The sequence below is a fragment of the Mercenaria mercenaria genome, chromosome 13 (assembly GCF_021730395.1).
Source record: "Mercenaria mercenaria strain notata chromosome 13, MADL_Memer_1, whole genome shotgun sequence".
Lineage (NCBI taxonomy): Eukaryota > Metazoa > Mollusca > Bivalvia > Venerida > Veneridae > Mercenaria > Mercenaria mercenaria.
The window spans coordinates 56901279-56917615 of NC_069373.1; the positions used below are offsets into that span (position 1 = coordinate 56901279).

General features: G+C 37.8%; 1 protein-coding gene and 1 long non-coding RNA gene across 2 annotated transcripts in view; both read right to left on the bottom strand.

Annotated features, from left to right (window-relative positions):
* Nucleotides 1-6943: 6943 nt before the first annotated feature.
* LOC128547952 (uncharacterized) lies at nt 6944-9562 on the bottom strand. Its single transcript, XR_008366805.1, has 2 exons — nt 9411-9562; nt 6944-9277 (listed from the first exon to the last, which is right to left on the bottom strand). It is a non-coding gene; the product is annotated as an uncharacterized LOC128547952 (long non-coding RNA).
* A 7-nt stretch (nt 9563-9569) lies between these two features.
* Nucleotides 9570-16337, bottom strand: part of LOC123529963 (E3 ubiquitin-protein ligase MIB2-like) — a 39469-nt gene continuing 32701 nt past the window's right edge. Inside the window, exons 17-19 of the mRNA XM_053520914.1 lie at nt 15338-15486; nt 13766-14002; nt 9570-11419 (exon numbers count right to left, since the gene is read on the bottom strand). Coding sequence (XP_053376889.1) covers nt 10999-11419; nt 13766-14002; nt 15338-15486 — 807 coding nt within the window. The 3' untranslated portion in view covers nt 9570-10998. The remainder of the gene's footprint in view (nt 11420-13765; nt 14003-15337; nt 15487-16337) is intronic.

A 16337-nucleotide genomic window follows, 5' to 3' on the forward strand; every position in this document is an offset into this window, starting at 1 on the left:
CGAAATTTTGATCCAGCGAAAATATGTGCTTTTACAGAATTGCTATGTACTTTGCTGATGTAACCAATATGTATGTTTTTTGTTTTTTTTTTTTGGTTTTGATTATTACTTTCATCGTTTGTTTTTGCACATGTATCCTGAAGCAATAAAGAGATATTGTATTGTATTTTATTGTTACATAACTTTGTATCTGTCAAAAACTTTTCTTCAAAATACTTCATTGTAAACAGTTTCGGTTCAATGTTCTCATCACTAGTAGAACATATTACATTTTACTGCTTCAATTCAGACTGGTAGAACATTATACGTTTTGAAACTATTAAAAGTTACATTCATTAGTTTAAAGAAAAACAGGTCATTATCTCATAAAGTGAAAGAATTCGATGATTAGAATTTATCATTTTGCAATAAGCATTAACTATTTGACATTTAGCATTTGGCATTTAGCATTAAGTATATGGTATGTAGCACTTGGTATGTAGCATTAAATATATGGCATTTAGCATTATGTAATTGGCATTTAGCATTAAATATTTGTCATTTAGCATTTCGCAAATAGCATGGCGCACCGGCCTTCCATAAAGTCCATACCATGAATATACCAATAACAAATTAAAGTTTGCAATAGCCGATGTTTTTAGTATCATTGTTACTTTGAACTCTTTATTTCACTAAGCAAAAAGTAGCAGTAAGCATCTGGAAGCCATTATTTGCATTTACATTTAATAACCAGCATGTTTCAGTTGATAGCATTTGGCATTCGGTATTTGACATTAAGTATTTGGCAATTAGCATGGCGCAACGACCTTACATAGCAAAATCAGTAAAGGGCAAAATTACACAAGATAAAATCATGACGCATCATATCCATGCATAGTATATTTGATTATATTTGTTTTACAGTGATCAATGAGCACGCCATACACCACGTATACGTCCAACTGTGAAAAAGTCGACGTAAGGTTCACAACCCACTATGACGCCAGTAACATAAGCCACGTGATCGGTGTAACTGGTTCCTACAAATATCTGGGCAGCTGGGACCCAATGCATGCTTTGCTGTTAAAAAGGCGGGGTATTAAGGGATGCTGGAGCTCAGTCGTAAAATTACCACTGTCACAATATTTTGAATGGAAATTGATCGTAATTGATAGACAAACAGGTAAAGTTCAGAAATGGGAAGAGTATCCAAACAGATGGAACTGGATTGACAAAGGTCCAATTGAGATAATTGTCGGCTGGAACAGCAAAGAGCTAATACGTTGTAGCTCCTGTAGCTGTTTAGTTGGGACCTGTTGCTGCACTACAATCTACTCACACTTGGCGCCGTTTGAAAGTCTCGTTGACGTTACATTTCGGGTTATTTACAATACCGATACGGACGATGAAGTGATAGCGCTGATTGGATCATCACGATTTCTTGGAGACTGGGATCCGACCGTTTCTAGATTGTTTCCTGGGCATAATAATCCAGTCTTAACTATACACTTACCTATGAACACATGCTTCGAATGGAAATTAGCCATACTTGATAAACGGCGTAGAAAGGTGATACGATGGGAAGAATGCGAAAATCGTGCACTGAAATTGCAAACGTGTCCGTTGGAAGTCGGTGTAGCTTGGAGCCAGGTTGCGGAAATTGGGTACAAATGTTATTGGTTGGATCCACATTGGGTTATTTCGCCATGTCCCTGTGGAAGAAGATACTGCTGTAACACAGACACCGGGGGAAAAGATCAGATCAATAACCTGCCTAATAATTCACTCGAAACACCAGGGAAAGCCGTAACATGCAGACCGGCTATAGACATTTGCAAAGATCATCAAAACTGGTCGTGTGAAAAGCATGATAAGTCTGTGCATTTTCCTGACAACCCGGTCACGCAAGTGATTGAAAGAGGAGAAAATTCAGGCACGTCATCAGATGATTCTTTGCAAAAGCTATATATTGAACTAGACAGTTTAAGCTTGGACGAATCATCTTACAATAATTGTTCAAGCTTGCAACGCCTAGCCCAGCAAGTCAATGTTCCAAAGAATACAGTGAACAACGGCGAATCGTCTCTAGCAGAAAATATTAACCAAGAGAGAAAGCACAACCCCAGCAGAACTTTAGAATTAGATAATAACAGCGATTCTTCAGGAACGCTCCTGACAGATAAACACAACAGGATTGTTAATTGGTTAGAAAAAATACACGTGAAACGAACCGATGAAGGCAGTTTATCACTTCCTGGAAAAGTAGAAGCAGTAAAACATATTGACAATAATGAGATAGTAGCAGAGAAGCCGGGACATAAAAAGCAAACAAATGAAAGCGATTCTTCTCCACAACCAAAGAAACAGACCAAAGATAGCAGTTTGCCCAAACTAGAAAAGTTAGGTCCTGAGCAGCAGACTGAAACTGGTGATTTTCCACTCAATAAATGGCAACGAACAGATAAAAAGATAAACAGTAGTAAGTTGGATTCAGAAAATCAACAAAACAATCCGAACAAAGATGGCAATATTTCTAAATTAGAAAATATACAACCAAGACACCCTACAGTCAATTTGTCAGTGCCAGCAAAGCAACCGGAGAAACCATTTTGCTGTAGCGATTTGTCACTGCCGGCAAGGCAACCAGAGAAACCAGTTAGCTGTAGCGATTTGTCAGTGCCAGCAAAGCAACCAGAGAAACCTGTAAATTGTAGCGATTTGTCATTGCCAGCAAGACAACCAGAGAAACCAGTTAGTTGTAGCGATTTGTCAGTGCCAGCAAAGCAACCAGAGAAACTAGTCAGAAGTATCGATTTGTCAGTGCCAGCAAGGCAACCAGAGAAACAAGTTAGCTGTAGCGATTTGTCAGTGCCAGCAAAGCAACCAGGGAAACCAGTTAGCTGTAGCGATTTGTCACTGCTAACAAAGCAACCAGAGAAACCGATCAGTTGTAGCGATTTGTCACAATCAACAAAGAAATCAGATAAGCTTTTAAAAAAGGAAGGTTTCTCACTGACTGCTAAGCAACCACAGAAACTGATCGTTTGTTGTAATTTACCACTGCCAGGGATGCAACCACAGCTCAAAAGTAGTAATTTACCCATGCCATTATTTCAACCAGAGAAAGGTATCAGTTATTGCGACTCATCACTGCCAGAGAGACATTCCGAAAGAGTCGTAATATCTCTGCCAGAAAAGCAACCAGACAAACTGCTCAGTTGCGGTGATTTGTCACTGCCACCAAAGCAACCAGAAAAACTTTCTGAAAAAGGCAACAATTCATCACTACCGGCAAAGCAACCAGAAAAGGTTTCCAAAAGTGTTGATTTATCTCTGCCTGCAAAGCAACCAAACAAACTGGTCAGTTGTAGTGATTATGCTCTGCAGTTAAAGCAACATGAGAAACTGAGTAGTTGCGAAAAGTTATCACTGACTGCAAAGCAACCAAATACACTTCCTGAAAGTGGCAATTTATCACTGTTGGCAAAGCACCCAGAGAAACTGGTCGTTTGTAGCAATTTATCATTGCCAGTAAAGCAACCAAAGAAACTTTCCGAAAGTGGCAACTTATCACAGCCAAAACAGAAACTTTCCGAAAGTGGCAATTTATCACAGACAAAAAAGAAACTTGCCGAAAGTGGCAATTTATCACAGCCAGCAAATCAACTAAAACTTTCCGAAAGTGCCAATTTATCACAGCCAGATAAGAAAACAATGAAACCACCCAAAAGTGGAAATTTATCGCAGCCAGTAAATCAACTAAAGAATCTTTCCGAAAGTTGCAATTTATCACAGACAGCAAAGCAATCAAACAAACTGGTTACTTGTGAATATTCATCTCTGTCATCAAAGCAACCAGAGAGACTTTCCAAAAGTGTTGATGCTCCTCTACCAGCAAAGAAACCTAAAAAACTGGTCAGTTACGGCAATTCATCGCCGTCATTAAAGCAATCAGGGGGACTCTCTAGCAGTGTTGATTTATCTCTACCAGCAAAGAGCCCGGAGACACTTTCCGAAAGTAGCAATTTATCACTGCCAGCAAAAAAGCAATCAAAGACAATGGTCACTTGTGGTGATTTAGCAATTTCTGATGAACAGAAGGAAAATTCAAATGCCCAAAAACCCACAGACTGTAGCATACAAGATCAAGCTAATTCAAGACTTTCAAGAAGTTTGTTTCTTACAGCGTCATCAGCTTTGGCCGCCATTATGATCGCTGGATATCGTTACCTACGCAAATAAAGTGATTTCAACCTAAATTTTGTGTGCATTATTTGAGAGTATTCTTATGCTATTCTTACTAACCAAGTCTTTTCATTTTTTACTTTCAAAACTAGATTCCCTAACAAGATGGCTTGCAATCACAGGTCGGTACCTCTGACTATGTAGACGCATGCCTGCACGTGAAATAATGCAATATTCCAGACGGCACCCGAGTCTCCCCATACCAATGAAAGTCACCAAAATGACAAGTAATGTCCACTTAAACCCGAACAAAAACAAAAAAAATAATCAAAAACTAGTTTCAATCTCATCATCAAAAATAAAAACTGTACATGTATGCATCAGTTTTGGCGCCAGAATGTCACCTACCCAATTTTTTTAATTAAAAGTATAAAATTTAATGTATCACATGTATTTCTACAACGTACGTGCAGTAATGTTAATTAAAACTTAAATTGTACGAAAATTTACAAATTGGCAACTCATTCCTCTCCTAGAATTAACAGACAAGTAGCAGCTGACACTGAATGTTTCAGACCTGCCAACTTTACGTTCTTATACAGAATGTTGAAACAATTCGACGCCTCAGAATTAGAACAAGAGACCCAAGATGGTCCTAGGTCGCTCACCTGAGTAACACACCATAACAGTGTAAACATATTAGTGATTTCATGGAGACAAATATTCTGACCAATTTTTATTAACACTGGAGCAAAAATGTGTCCTCTGGAGTGTAAACAAGCATTTTCTTTGATTTGACATAGTGACCTAGTCTTTTACCCGCCATAACCCAGATTCAAACTTATCCAAGATTTCATAGAAACAGTCTGACAAAGTTTCGGGAAGATTGGAGCAAAAAAGCTGCCTCTAGTGTATACAAGCTCTTCCTTTGGTTTGACCTAGTGATCTAGTTTTTGACCCAACGTGACTCGAACTCAATCATCAATGACTTCATGATAACATACATTCTGGCCAAGTTTTATGAAGATAGAATAAAACACGTGCCCTCTAGCCAAGTTTTATGAAGATAGAATAAAACATGTGCCCCTAGTGTGTAAACAAGCTTATTCTTCGGTTTGACCTGGTGACCTAGTTTTTGACCCCAAATGACCCAGATAAAAACTCATCTGAGATTTCATGCAGACAAACATTCTGACCAAGTTTCATGCACTTAAAAATGCAGCCCCTATTGCATGCACAATTTTTTTCTTTGATTTTAACACGTGACCTAGTTTTTAACCCCAGATGATCCAGATTCAAACTTCGGCTAAAGATCATCAAGATCATCATTTTGACCAAGTTTCATGAAAATCGGGTCATTAACTTGGCTTCTGGAGTGTTATCAAGCTTTTCTTTAGATTTAAGCTGATGACCTAGTTTTTAACCCCACATAACCCAGATTCAAACTTGACCTAGAAGTCATCAGTACAAGCATTCTTAAAATTCTCATGCGTTATAAATTTTAACTGTGGACTCGGTGTGTTAACAAGATTTTCCTTTGATCTGGCCTGGTGGCCTAGTTTTTTATCCCGCTTGAACTAGTTTTGAACTTGACCTAGAAATCATCAGGAAAAACATTCTGACCAAGTTTCATAAAGACTGAGTCACAACTGTGGCTTCTAGAGTGTTCACAATATTTTCCTTTGATTTGACCGAGTGACCTAGTTTTTGACTCCACATGACCCAGATTCAAAATTACTCTAAAGATCATCAAGACAAACATACTGACCAAGTTTCATTCAGTCACAACTGTGGCCTCTAGAGTGTTCAAAACCTATCCTTTGATCTGGCCTACTGACCTAGTTCTTGACCCCACATGACCCTGTCTCAAACCCGACCTAGACATCAGAAAGACAAACATTCTGACCAAGATTCGTAACGATTGGGCCACAACTGTTGATTTGACTGGGTGACCTAGTTTTTGACCCCACATGACTCAGATTCGAATAAGACCTAGAGATTATCAGGATAAACATTCTGACCAAGTTTATTAAAGATTGGGTCACAATTGTGGCCTCAGGAGTGTTCACAAGCTCTCCCTTTGATCTGGCTTACTGAGCTAGCTTTTGACCCAATATGACCCAGTTTCGAACTTGACCTAGACATCATCAAGACAAACATTCTGACCAAGTTTTATAAAGATCAGGGCACAACTGTGGCCTCTAGGGTCTTCACAAGGCAAATGTTGATGCACAATGGATGCATGACGGACGCCGGACAATGACCGGTCACAATAGCTAAACTTGAGCACTTTGTGCTCAGGTGAGCTGAAAATCATAGTTTTCGGGACCCTAGTTTTCAGCAAAATAAAAAGAAAATGCTAACGGTTTCTCCAATTGCTATAGGCTCTGAAAGCTAACAGCATGAATCCTCAACAGCATGAATCCGCGCAGTCTGGTCTGGATCCAAGCTGGTCGCAAACCCACTATGTTGGTTTTCTCATGGCGCAGCTCAAATACTTTTAAGCAATTTTCTTCCAGCCCTAGTAAATTTCATTTTTTTGGAATAAATACTGTTTCAAAATTTTTAAACCTACAAAGGGCTATGTTTGAAACACTATACTCTAGATCAAAGGATTTATTCCATATAATTACATATAAATATGTGTTTTCACTGTCATAAGGTGCACAAAGTGCATAAAAATACAAATTTTATGACTTGTTTGTTTTTGGTTTATCGCTGTTCTTCAACAGTATTTCAGTTATGTAACAGAAGGAAAAGTATAAATGAAACTAAGGAACTTTTTGTAGACAATTTTATTGAGTAATGCTGCCGCATATACACATATTGTAGAAGATGTTAACTGATTCCTTTACACACGCACTTTATACTGACACTCATACAGATGTACATATGAGCCGTGCCATGAGAAAACCAACATAGTGGGTATGCGACCAGCAAGGATCCAGACCAGCCTGCGCATCCGCGCAGTCTGGTCAGGATCCATGCTGTTCGCTTTCAAAGCCTACTGGAATTAGAGAAACTGTTAGCGAACAGCATGGATCCTGACCAGACTGCGCGGATGCGCAGGCTGGTCTGGATCCATGCTGGTCGCATACCCACTATGTTGGTTTTCCCATGGCACGGCTCATATTATAGTTCAAAATTGTATATATATCACATGAAAGCAGAATTAATTCATACCTATAAAAAATAAGATTACCAGAGTACTAAACAGTAAGCAATGTGACACTTCTGAAGCAAAAAATAAGTTTATATTACAACTTATAACTTTAACAAACACTACCATTTCTTTTAACCTTAATTGGTATAATATTTTTTCTTTTTGTTTGACAAGTATTTATCCAATATTCTTATGTTAAGGTAAAGTTGGCCCAATATAAGAAAACCTACATCTGACTCTCTTCCAAACCAATATCCTTTGGACCCCAGGGCCTACATTCATCATCATATGAGCCACAACATGAGAAAACCAACATAGTGCATTTGCGACCAGCATGGTCTGGTCAGGATCCATGCTGTTCTCTAACAGTTTCTCTAACTGCAAAAGGCTTTGAAAGCAGACAGCATGGATCCTGACCAGACTGCACGGATCTGGATCCATGCTGGTCGCAAATGCACTATGCTGGTTTTCTCATGGTGCGTCTCATTTGGAGTCTGAAATTTAGACTTTAAAATGTTAAATTTTCTGTTTGCTCTGTAATTCTTTAACCTTTAGTCTGCTGTCAGCAAGTGATTCTGCTTCTGTGACCAGTGCAGACCAAGATCAGCCTACACATATTCACTATTCAGTCACTAATTTTCAGTGAATACCCATTTGAAAAAGAAGTGATACCGCCAAAGTAGAATGATGGACCAGTCCATTTTAGAAATTTAGTAGGGTAAAGATTTATAAGCACAGATTACAATGAAACTTTGTATATATGATGTAGCCAAAGACACATCAGCTAAATTGCACCAGTATAAATTGTGTATAAAAAGTTATGGCAATTTCAGTACAGGCTATTGTTAAATCTTAAGGTTCAGACTTAAATGTCTAATAAAAGCCTATTGGCTTATTTAACCTTTAACCTGATGTTGGCAGTTGATTCTGCTTTTGCAGACAGTGAAGACCAAGATCGTGCAGGCTGATCATGGTCTGCACTGTTCGCTATTCAATTATTGCATACTTGCTGACAAAACCTGTATTTTATATGAATTATTAATAAAAAGGAAACAATACAGCTATGTAACACATACAACTAACAACTACAACTTACATGTAATTCTCGACATAAACAAATCAAAATACAAAAAAAAACCTTACGCCAGTAAAAAAAATGAAATATTTGTAAAATAATAATAGCAATTATATAAATGTGCTTTGTATATGATTGTAACACTAGGAAAATGTATCACAGTCCAAAGTCATTTATAACTGACTTGCTTTTTTTCCTTCCTATGAAACAATAAATTAAGATATATACTCTTTCTGTGAACCCATAAGATATTATACACTGTCTTTTAGAATTTCCTAAAATACTTTATTTGTTGAATATGTCACGGTATAGAACTTGAAATATATCAAAACAGGGAGAAAGTGTGTAGGTGGCCTGGTAGCTCAGTCGGTAGAGCATCGGAACGGTATTCTGAGGCCCCGGGTTCGAGTCCCAGTTTGGCTGCACATTTTTCTCACCCTGTGACATTTGGCGCCCAACGTGGGGCCATGACGGCATTACACTGGTTAGTCTCCGACACCTGTAATTGCTTATATATAAAGTACCCGCTGAAATTCGAGGATGAATTTCAAAATGGTGGGGAAATATGTCACGGTATAGAACTTGAAATATATTAAAACGGGGAGAAAGTGTGTAGGCGGCCGGGTAGCTCGGTCGGTAGAGCATCGGAACAGTATTCCGAGGCCCTGGGTTCAAGTCCCGGTCTGGCTGCACATTTTTCTCAACCTGTGACAAATTTCTCAGTTGAATAGCACTCTATAACCTAGGTTTGGAAAAAAATCTCATACATACATTACACTATATAACTTAAGTTTGGAATAAGATCTCATACATGTACATGCATAGCACTCTATAACGTAAGTTAGGAATTAGATCTCATATGCATAGAACTCTATCTTTATAACCTAAGTTGAAATAAGATCTCATATATACATAACACTATAACATAAGTTTGGAATAAGATCTCATACATACATAACACTATAACATAAGTTTGGAATAAGATCTCATACATGCATAGCTCTCTACCTTTATAACCTAAGTTTGGAATAAGATCTCATACATATATAACACTATAACATAAGTTTGGAATAAGATCTCATATGCACAGTACTCTACAACATAAGTTTGGAATAAGATCTCATATGCATTGTACTCTATAACTAAGTCTGCAATATGATCAATAAATCCCTTCAGTTGTAAATTTTCTGGTCAGCATGTAGAAAACAAAGTGGCACTTACAGAAATCTAGATATGTTTCTGAAAGGTCAAAGGCAAAGATACGGTCAAGTTTATTCATTAGTGCTTAACATAATTTAAGTTCTAATTTGTCACTTATATTTACAATTAACTTTAAAACCCCAACTTTTTCTTGTCTGCATTACACTGACATGCTTTAAAAGCATCCAGTTTGACACTTCTCTATTCAAACAGATACAAACCATGATTTATGAAAAACTGTGTACAATGTCAATCTTCTATAGATCAAATTATGAATTTAAAATTAAAACAAGCAGCTGCGTTCAACTGATGCCCCCAGTGGCATCCTTGTCAATAGATTTTGCACCTAAGTCCAAAACGAGGTCAAGGTCGAGGTCAAGGTCAAGGTCAAACTGAGGTCAGGTGATGTTTAAAGATGAGGAATGGACTCAGTTTACATCTGTATTAGTATCAATTCATTCTTGTAAGGGGTATTGATGCTAGACGAAACGGTCCCATTTGGTTAACCACGAGATGGCCCATATAAAGCAACCTAAGTCCAAAATGAGGTCAAGGTCAAGGTCAAACTGAGGTCAGATGATGTCTGAAGTTGAGGAATGGCCACAGGTTACATCTGCATTAGTATCATGTCATTCTAGTAAGGGGTAATGATGCTAGACGAAACGGTCCCATTTGGTTAACCTCGTATGGACGGACGAACCAATGAATGAATGAACGGACGGATGGACAGGACAATCACTATATGCCTCCCGCATCAGTAGATGCTGGGGGCATAAAAACAATCTTGGTTTTTAAAATAATTTGTCTAATAATTAAGAAATAATAAGTTCCCAAACATGGTTTTGTTCTTATGCGAAACAATATATCACTCAGGCCTATGTTCGTACGCATAAGAACTCAAGACTCGGGTTATTCTACGATAAATCACACTTGGAAACTTATTATTTCGATTGTTACACAACATACTAGTATCAACAGTGTTAGAAAAATTGGTAACTACTTTTTTACGACCGTGCTACCCACCTGGATCAGATGACGTCATTGCACGCAAGTGGTTTATTGCAGAATAACCCTAAATAGATTTTGCTCTACATGTATGTAGGTTATTTGCTGGTCGTGTTAGAATACTTAATAACCAGGATCATGAAATATATATAAATCATAAAATTGTTTTCTAAACTATTATTAAATTTAAAGATTGTACTGCCATTTTGATGGGCAATTTTGTAAATTAACATTAACAAGGACATATATACACCCTCCAGAGTAGATTTACATCATTGGCATCAATCAATAATAAAGGTTTTCTCAATCTGCACACAGATAACCCATGTCCTACCACAATAATCAACTGCTGTAAAAACTAAACAGTGCATCCCCTTCGATAACAAGCTTATCATCTATACTCTACAATGTACTCCGGATAATATTGGTTCTTATCAAACACGCAATATATAGTAGGATTGAGAATATTATTTACAGTAGAATCATAGTAGCCTTTCCTAAAGTCATTTGGATCTATTTCAGGAGGACGTTTTAAACCGGGTGCACCAAGGCAGCTTTTTCCAGTTAAAACTTTAGCAACAAACATAATTTTATATCCGTTATCACCAGCAGAGGCATACAAGTCTGAATATTTTGCTGTAGTTGCAAAATAAGCTCCATCTCCATATAAAGCCCCAACTCTTGACCCAGCGATTCTGAAGTCAAAGTTGTCATAGGCAATTATATCAACCAGATCCGGTTTTGTGCCATGATAAAGGTGCTGTTCACCAGCACAGCCTTGTCCAACTTTACTTTCTGTTTCACGCTTTTTTCTGACAAATAAAAGCAAATATTAATGGAAAAAAGTGAACTGTGAAGCATTTGTTCATATACTTATAAGAATTTATACATAACCAGTTTTTAAATAATGCAACTTTCATACAAAGCTGCAGTTTTTATATAGTTTGTAAATATTTTACTTTTATCACAGCACAATGTGCAACTTTTCAAATGCACTATGTTGGTTTTCTCATGACGTGGCTCGTATTATTTCTTAAACATTATACTGAGGCTAATGTTAAGTTGCAAACTCTGGATTAGCTGGAGTTGGTAGCATGCAGCACTATTTCCGTACTGGATCTTATTTCACTAATAATGACCTTCCATTATTCTATTAATGGCAAACATTTCACAAATAAGGTCAATGTTTTTACTCAACCAGTAGTAATGTTCTATACTGGTAAATGCTAAACTAAACAATTTAAATGAAATAGTTAATTCTACAAAACAAGAGGACCATGATGGTCCTGAATCGCTCACCTATCCCCACATGACCCAGTGTTGAACTGAGTACGACGTCGTTATTTCTATTATTTGACATAGTGACCTAGTTTTTGAGCACATGTGACCTAAATATCATCAAGATAAAAAATTCTGACCAATTTTCATGAAGATCCATTGAAAAATATGACCTCTAGAGAGGTCACAAGGTTTTTCTATTATCTGACCTAATGACCTAGTTTTTGAAGGCACGTGACCCACTTCTGAATCTGACCTAGATATCATCAAGGTGAACATTCTCACCAATTTTCATGAAGATCTCATGAAAAATATGGCCTCTAGAGAGGTCATAAGGTTTTTCTATTTTTCGACCTACTGACCTAGTTTTTGATCGCACGTGACCCAGTTTCGAACTTGGCCTAGATATCATCAAGAGGAACATTCTGATCAATTTTCATGAAGATCCATTGAGAAACATGGCCTCTAGAGAGGTCACAAGGTTTTTCTATTTTTCGACCTACTGACCTAGTTTTTGACCGCACGTAACCCAGTTTCAAACCTTACCTAGATATCATCAAGGTGAACATTCTCACCAATTTTCATGAAGATCCATTGAGAAATATGGCCTCTAGAGAGGTCACAAGGTTTTTCTATTTTTAGACCTACTGACCTAGTTTTTGACCGCACGTGACCCAGTTTCGAACTTGACCTAGATATCATCAAGGTGAACATTCTGACTAATTTTCATGAAGATCCATTGAGAAATATGGCCTCTAAAGAGATCACAAGGTTTTTCTATTTTTAGACCTACTGACCTAGTTTTTGACCCCACATGACCCAGTTTCGAACTTGACCTAGATATCATCAAGGTGAACATTCTGACCAATTTTCATGAAGATCCATTGAGAAATATGGCCTCTAGAGAGGTCACAAGGTTTTTCTATTTTTAGACCTACTGACCTAGTTTTTGACCGCACGTGACCCAGTTTCAAACTTGACCTAGATATCATCCAGGTGAACATTCTGACTAATTTTCATGAAGATCCATTGAGAAATATGGCCTCTAGAGAGGTCACAAGGTTTTTCTATTTTTAGACCTACTGACCTAGTTTTTGACCCCACGTGACCCAGTTTCGAACTTGACTTAGATATCATCAAGGTGAACATTCTGACCAATTTTCATGAAGATCTCATGAAAAATATGGCCTCTAGAGAGGTCACAAGGTTTTTCTATTTTTAGACCTACTGACCTAGTTTTTGACCGCACGTGACCCAGTTTCGAACTTGGTCTAGATATCATCATGATGAACATTCTGACCAACTTTCATAAAGATCCCATGAAAAATGTGACCTCTAGAGTGGTCACAAGCAAAAGTTTACGCACGCACGAACGCACGGACGGACGGACGGACGCCACGCGATCGCAAAATCTCACCTTGTCACTTTGTGACAGGTGAGCTAAAAATAAGTAAAAATAACATACACAGGATAGTGTGTGTGTGTGTGTGTTCGGGTTTAACGTTTTTCTCAACAATTTTTCAGTCATACAAACGACGGTGTCTACTTGTAGCAGTGAGCACAATACCCAACATTATAGTGCTGCCTCACTGGAATATCACGCCACAGACACATGACACGATACCCCACCCAGTCACATAATACTGACAATGGGCTGACCAGTCCTAGTACTATCCTCTTAATGCTGAGCGCCAAGCGAGGAAGCTACTAGTACCATTTTTTACGTCTTTGGTACGACGCATCCAGGGATCAAACCCACGACCTCCCGCACTCGAAGCAGACGCTCTACCACTAGGCTACCTAGGCAGTCCATACACAGGATAGGCAAATATTCAAATGCATAAAAGGCAAAGGGTTAAAATAGAAAAATATATACTTACAATGTATAATGTTCCCAGAGTAATGGATTCTGGATACGTTTAATACATCCTATTTCACACTGACTTAGCGTGCTCTTAAAATGTTTTTCAACTTCAGCAAACTCCTGTTTCTGCATGGTATCAGAGACGTCCAGCTGGACTATGTCAACATCTGTCACTTTCATCTTCTTCCAGTGTATTGGTAGACGTACACCCGCTTGTGATTTTGCCGGTGCTGCCTTGTATGCTGCAGTTAGCCTGTCAATTTAGAAAACATTTATACTGTTAGACTGTCAATTTAGAAAACATTTATGCTGTTAGACTGTCAATTTAGAAAACATTTATGCAGTTAGTCTGTCAATTTAGAAAACATCAAAGTCCATTTCAGGAATTTAGCAGGCTAAAGGTTAAGTAATAATCTTCATACTGGTACCTGATTTTTCTCTTATTTATATAACAACCACATAGATATTGCCTCATCTAAAACAAAAATTACTTTGATAAAAAAATGGGACCTCTCCCACTGAATAAAACAAGAGCTGTCGGAGGACAGCAACGCCCAACTATTCAACAGCCTTGTCGATTGAGTGAATACGAGTCGAAAAAGGGGCATAATTTAATAAAAAAGCAAAATAGGGTTATGGAACCTGCATAGTGCTTATCAGCTCATGACAGTGGACAAGTGTGTCAAGTTTCAATCCATTCCCATTAGTGGGTACTGAGATACCAGCTTACATATAAGAATTTAACCAAAAACTCCTAAGTTGAAAAAGGGGCATAATTTTGTAAAATGCGAAGTTGAGTTATTGACCCTTTGCACTGCATGTCACATCATAACAGTGAACAAGTGTGTGAAATTTCAATCCTTTCCCATTAGTGGATACTGAGATACCAGCTTACATACAAAAACTTAAACAAAAATTTCTATGTTGAAAAAGGGGCATAATTTTGTAAAAAAGCAAAATGAAGCTATGGGACCTGCTTTGTGCATGTCAGATCATGACAGTGAACAAGTGTGTGAAGTTTCAATCCATTCCAGTTAGTGAGTACTGAGATACCAGTTTACATACAAAACCTTAACCAAAAATTTCTAAGTCGAAAAGGGGCATAATTTTGTAAAAAAGCAAAACAGAGTTATGGAACCTATGCAGTGTAAGTCAGTTTATCACAGTTAATAAGTGTGTGAAGTTTCAATCCATTCCCACAAGTGGTTACTGAGATACCAGCTTACATACAAAATCTTAACAAAAAATTTCTAAGTCAAAAAAGGGGCATAATTTTGTAAAAAAGCAAACTAGAGTTATGGAACCTGTGCAATATAAGTCAGTTTATCACAGTGAATAAGTGTGTGAAGTTTCAATCCATTTCTGCAAGTGGTTGCTGAGATACCAGCTTACATACAAAATCTTAACCAAATTGGGACGCGGATGCCGACGCGGACGTGGACGCCGACACATGGGCGAGTCCAATAGCTCTACTATTCTATGAATAGTCGAGCTAAAAAACGCATAAAATTTCAGTACGCAGTAAATTCTTTGAGCCTTAATGAAGCAGAACAAAGTGAATGGTCTAGAAAAATTTCTAAAACCATACCTTTCAATCATGGTTTTCATCTGAGGATCTACAATTAGGTCAATAGGTGTTTCCCCTGCCTTGTTTTTAATTTGTAAGTCTGCCCCCTTTTCCAGCAAGAAATAGACAATCTGAATGTTTGTATCGCTATTCCATGTTCTGGAACTTCTCTGAAAGTAAAAATCGAATGTGTATAAGGAACTTTAGTATTGGAATAGACATCACGCCAACACAATCATAGGTGATATGGCAACTCTGAAGCTTTTTCCAGATGGTGGAGGAAGACCCCGGATGCCCTTCTGGTAATTTTTTTATCACAGGTGGGGCACCTGGGTAGAACCACCAACCTTCTGTAACCCAGATGAATGGTTTCCTTTTATGTAGAAACCTAACCCTAAGAGAGACATAAACCCAAAACAATTTGGTCACCTGCACAAAGAAATACATACAATTACATATGCACCACTGCCTAACAACAGAGGCATAATAATTTGTCCATGAAAAAGTAAGTGCGTATGTTTCTACAGAATGACTTTGAAACTAGTTAACATTTCATTACACATATATTCAAACTGAATGTATGATAAACAGCACATAACATCAAACAATGAATCCCACTGGGGCAAAAAAGGTACCAAATGGTTTCATGGTCTGGTCATAAGAGGTACCGGTAATAAAAAAGTGCAACGCCTCCCAAGGCCCATAGCACCAGCTCATGTGAGAACTCATTTATGAATTAACGCTGAATTTATTCCATGATCCGAAAGGACCAGAAATAAAAACAATACTTGAGTCTGTGAGTGCAAAATTTACAGCTGCCACACTGCACATAAAAGACAAAACCATTTTAACCTTTAGCCTGCTGGCAGCAAGTAATTTTGACTTTGCAACCAGTGCAGACCAAGATCAGCCTACACATCTGTGCACGCTGATCATGGTCTGCACTGTTCGCTATTTTGGCAGAAAATTTTCAAAGAACACCTCTTCAAATAATAAATGGTACTGCCCAAACTGAATGATA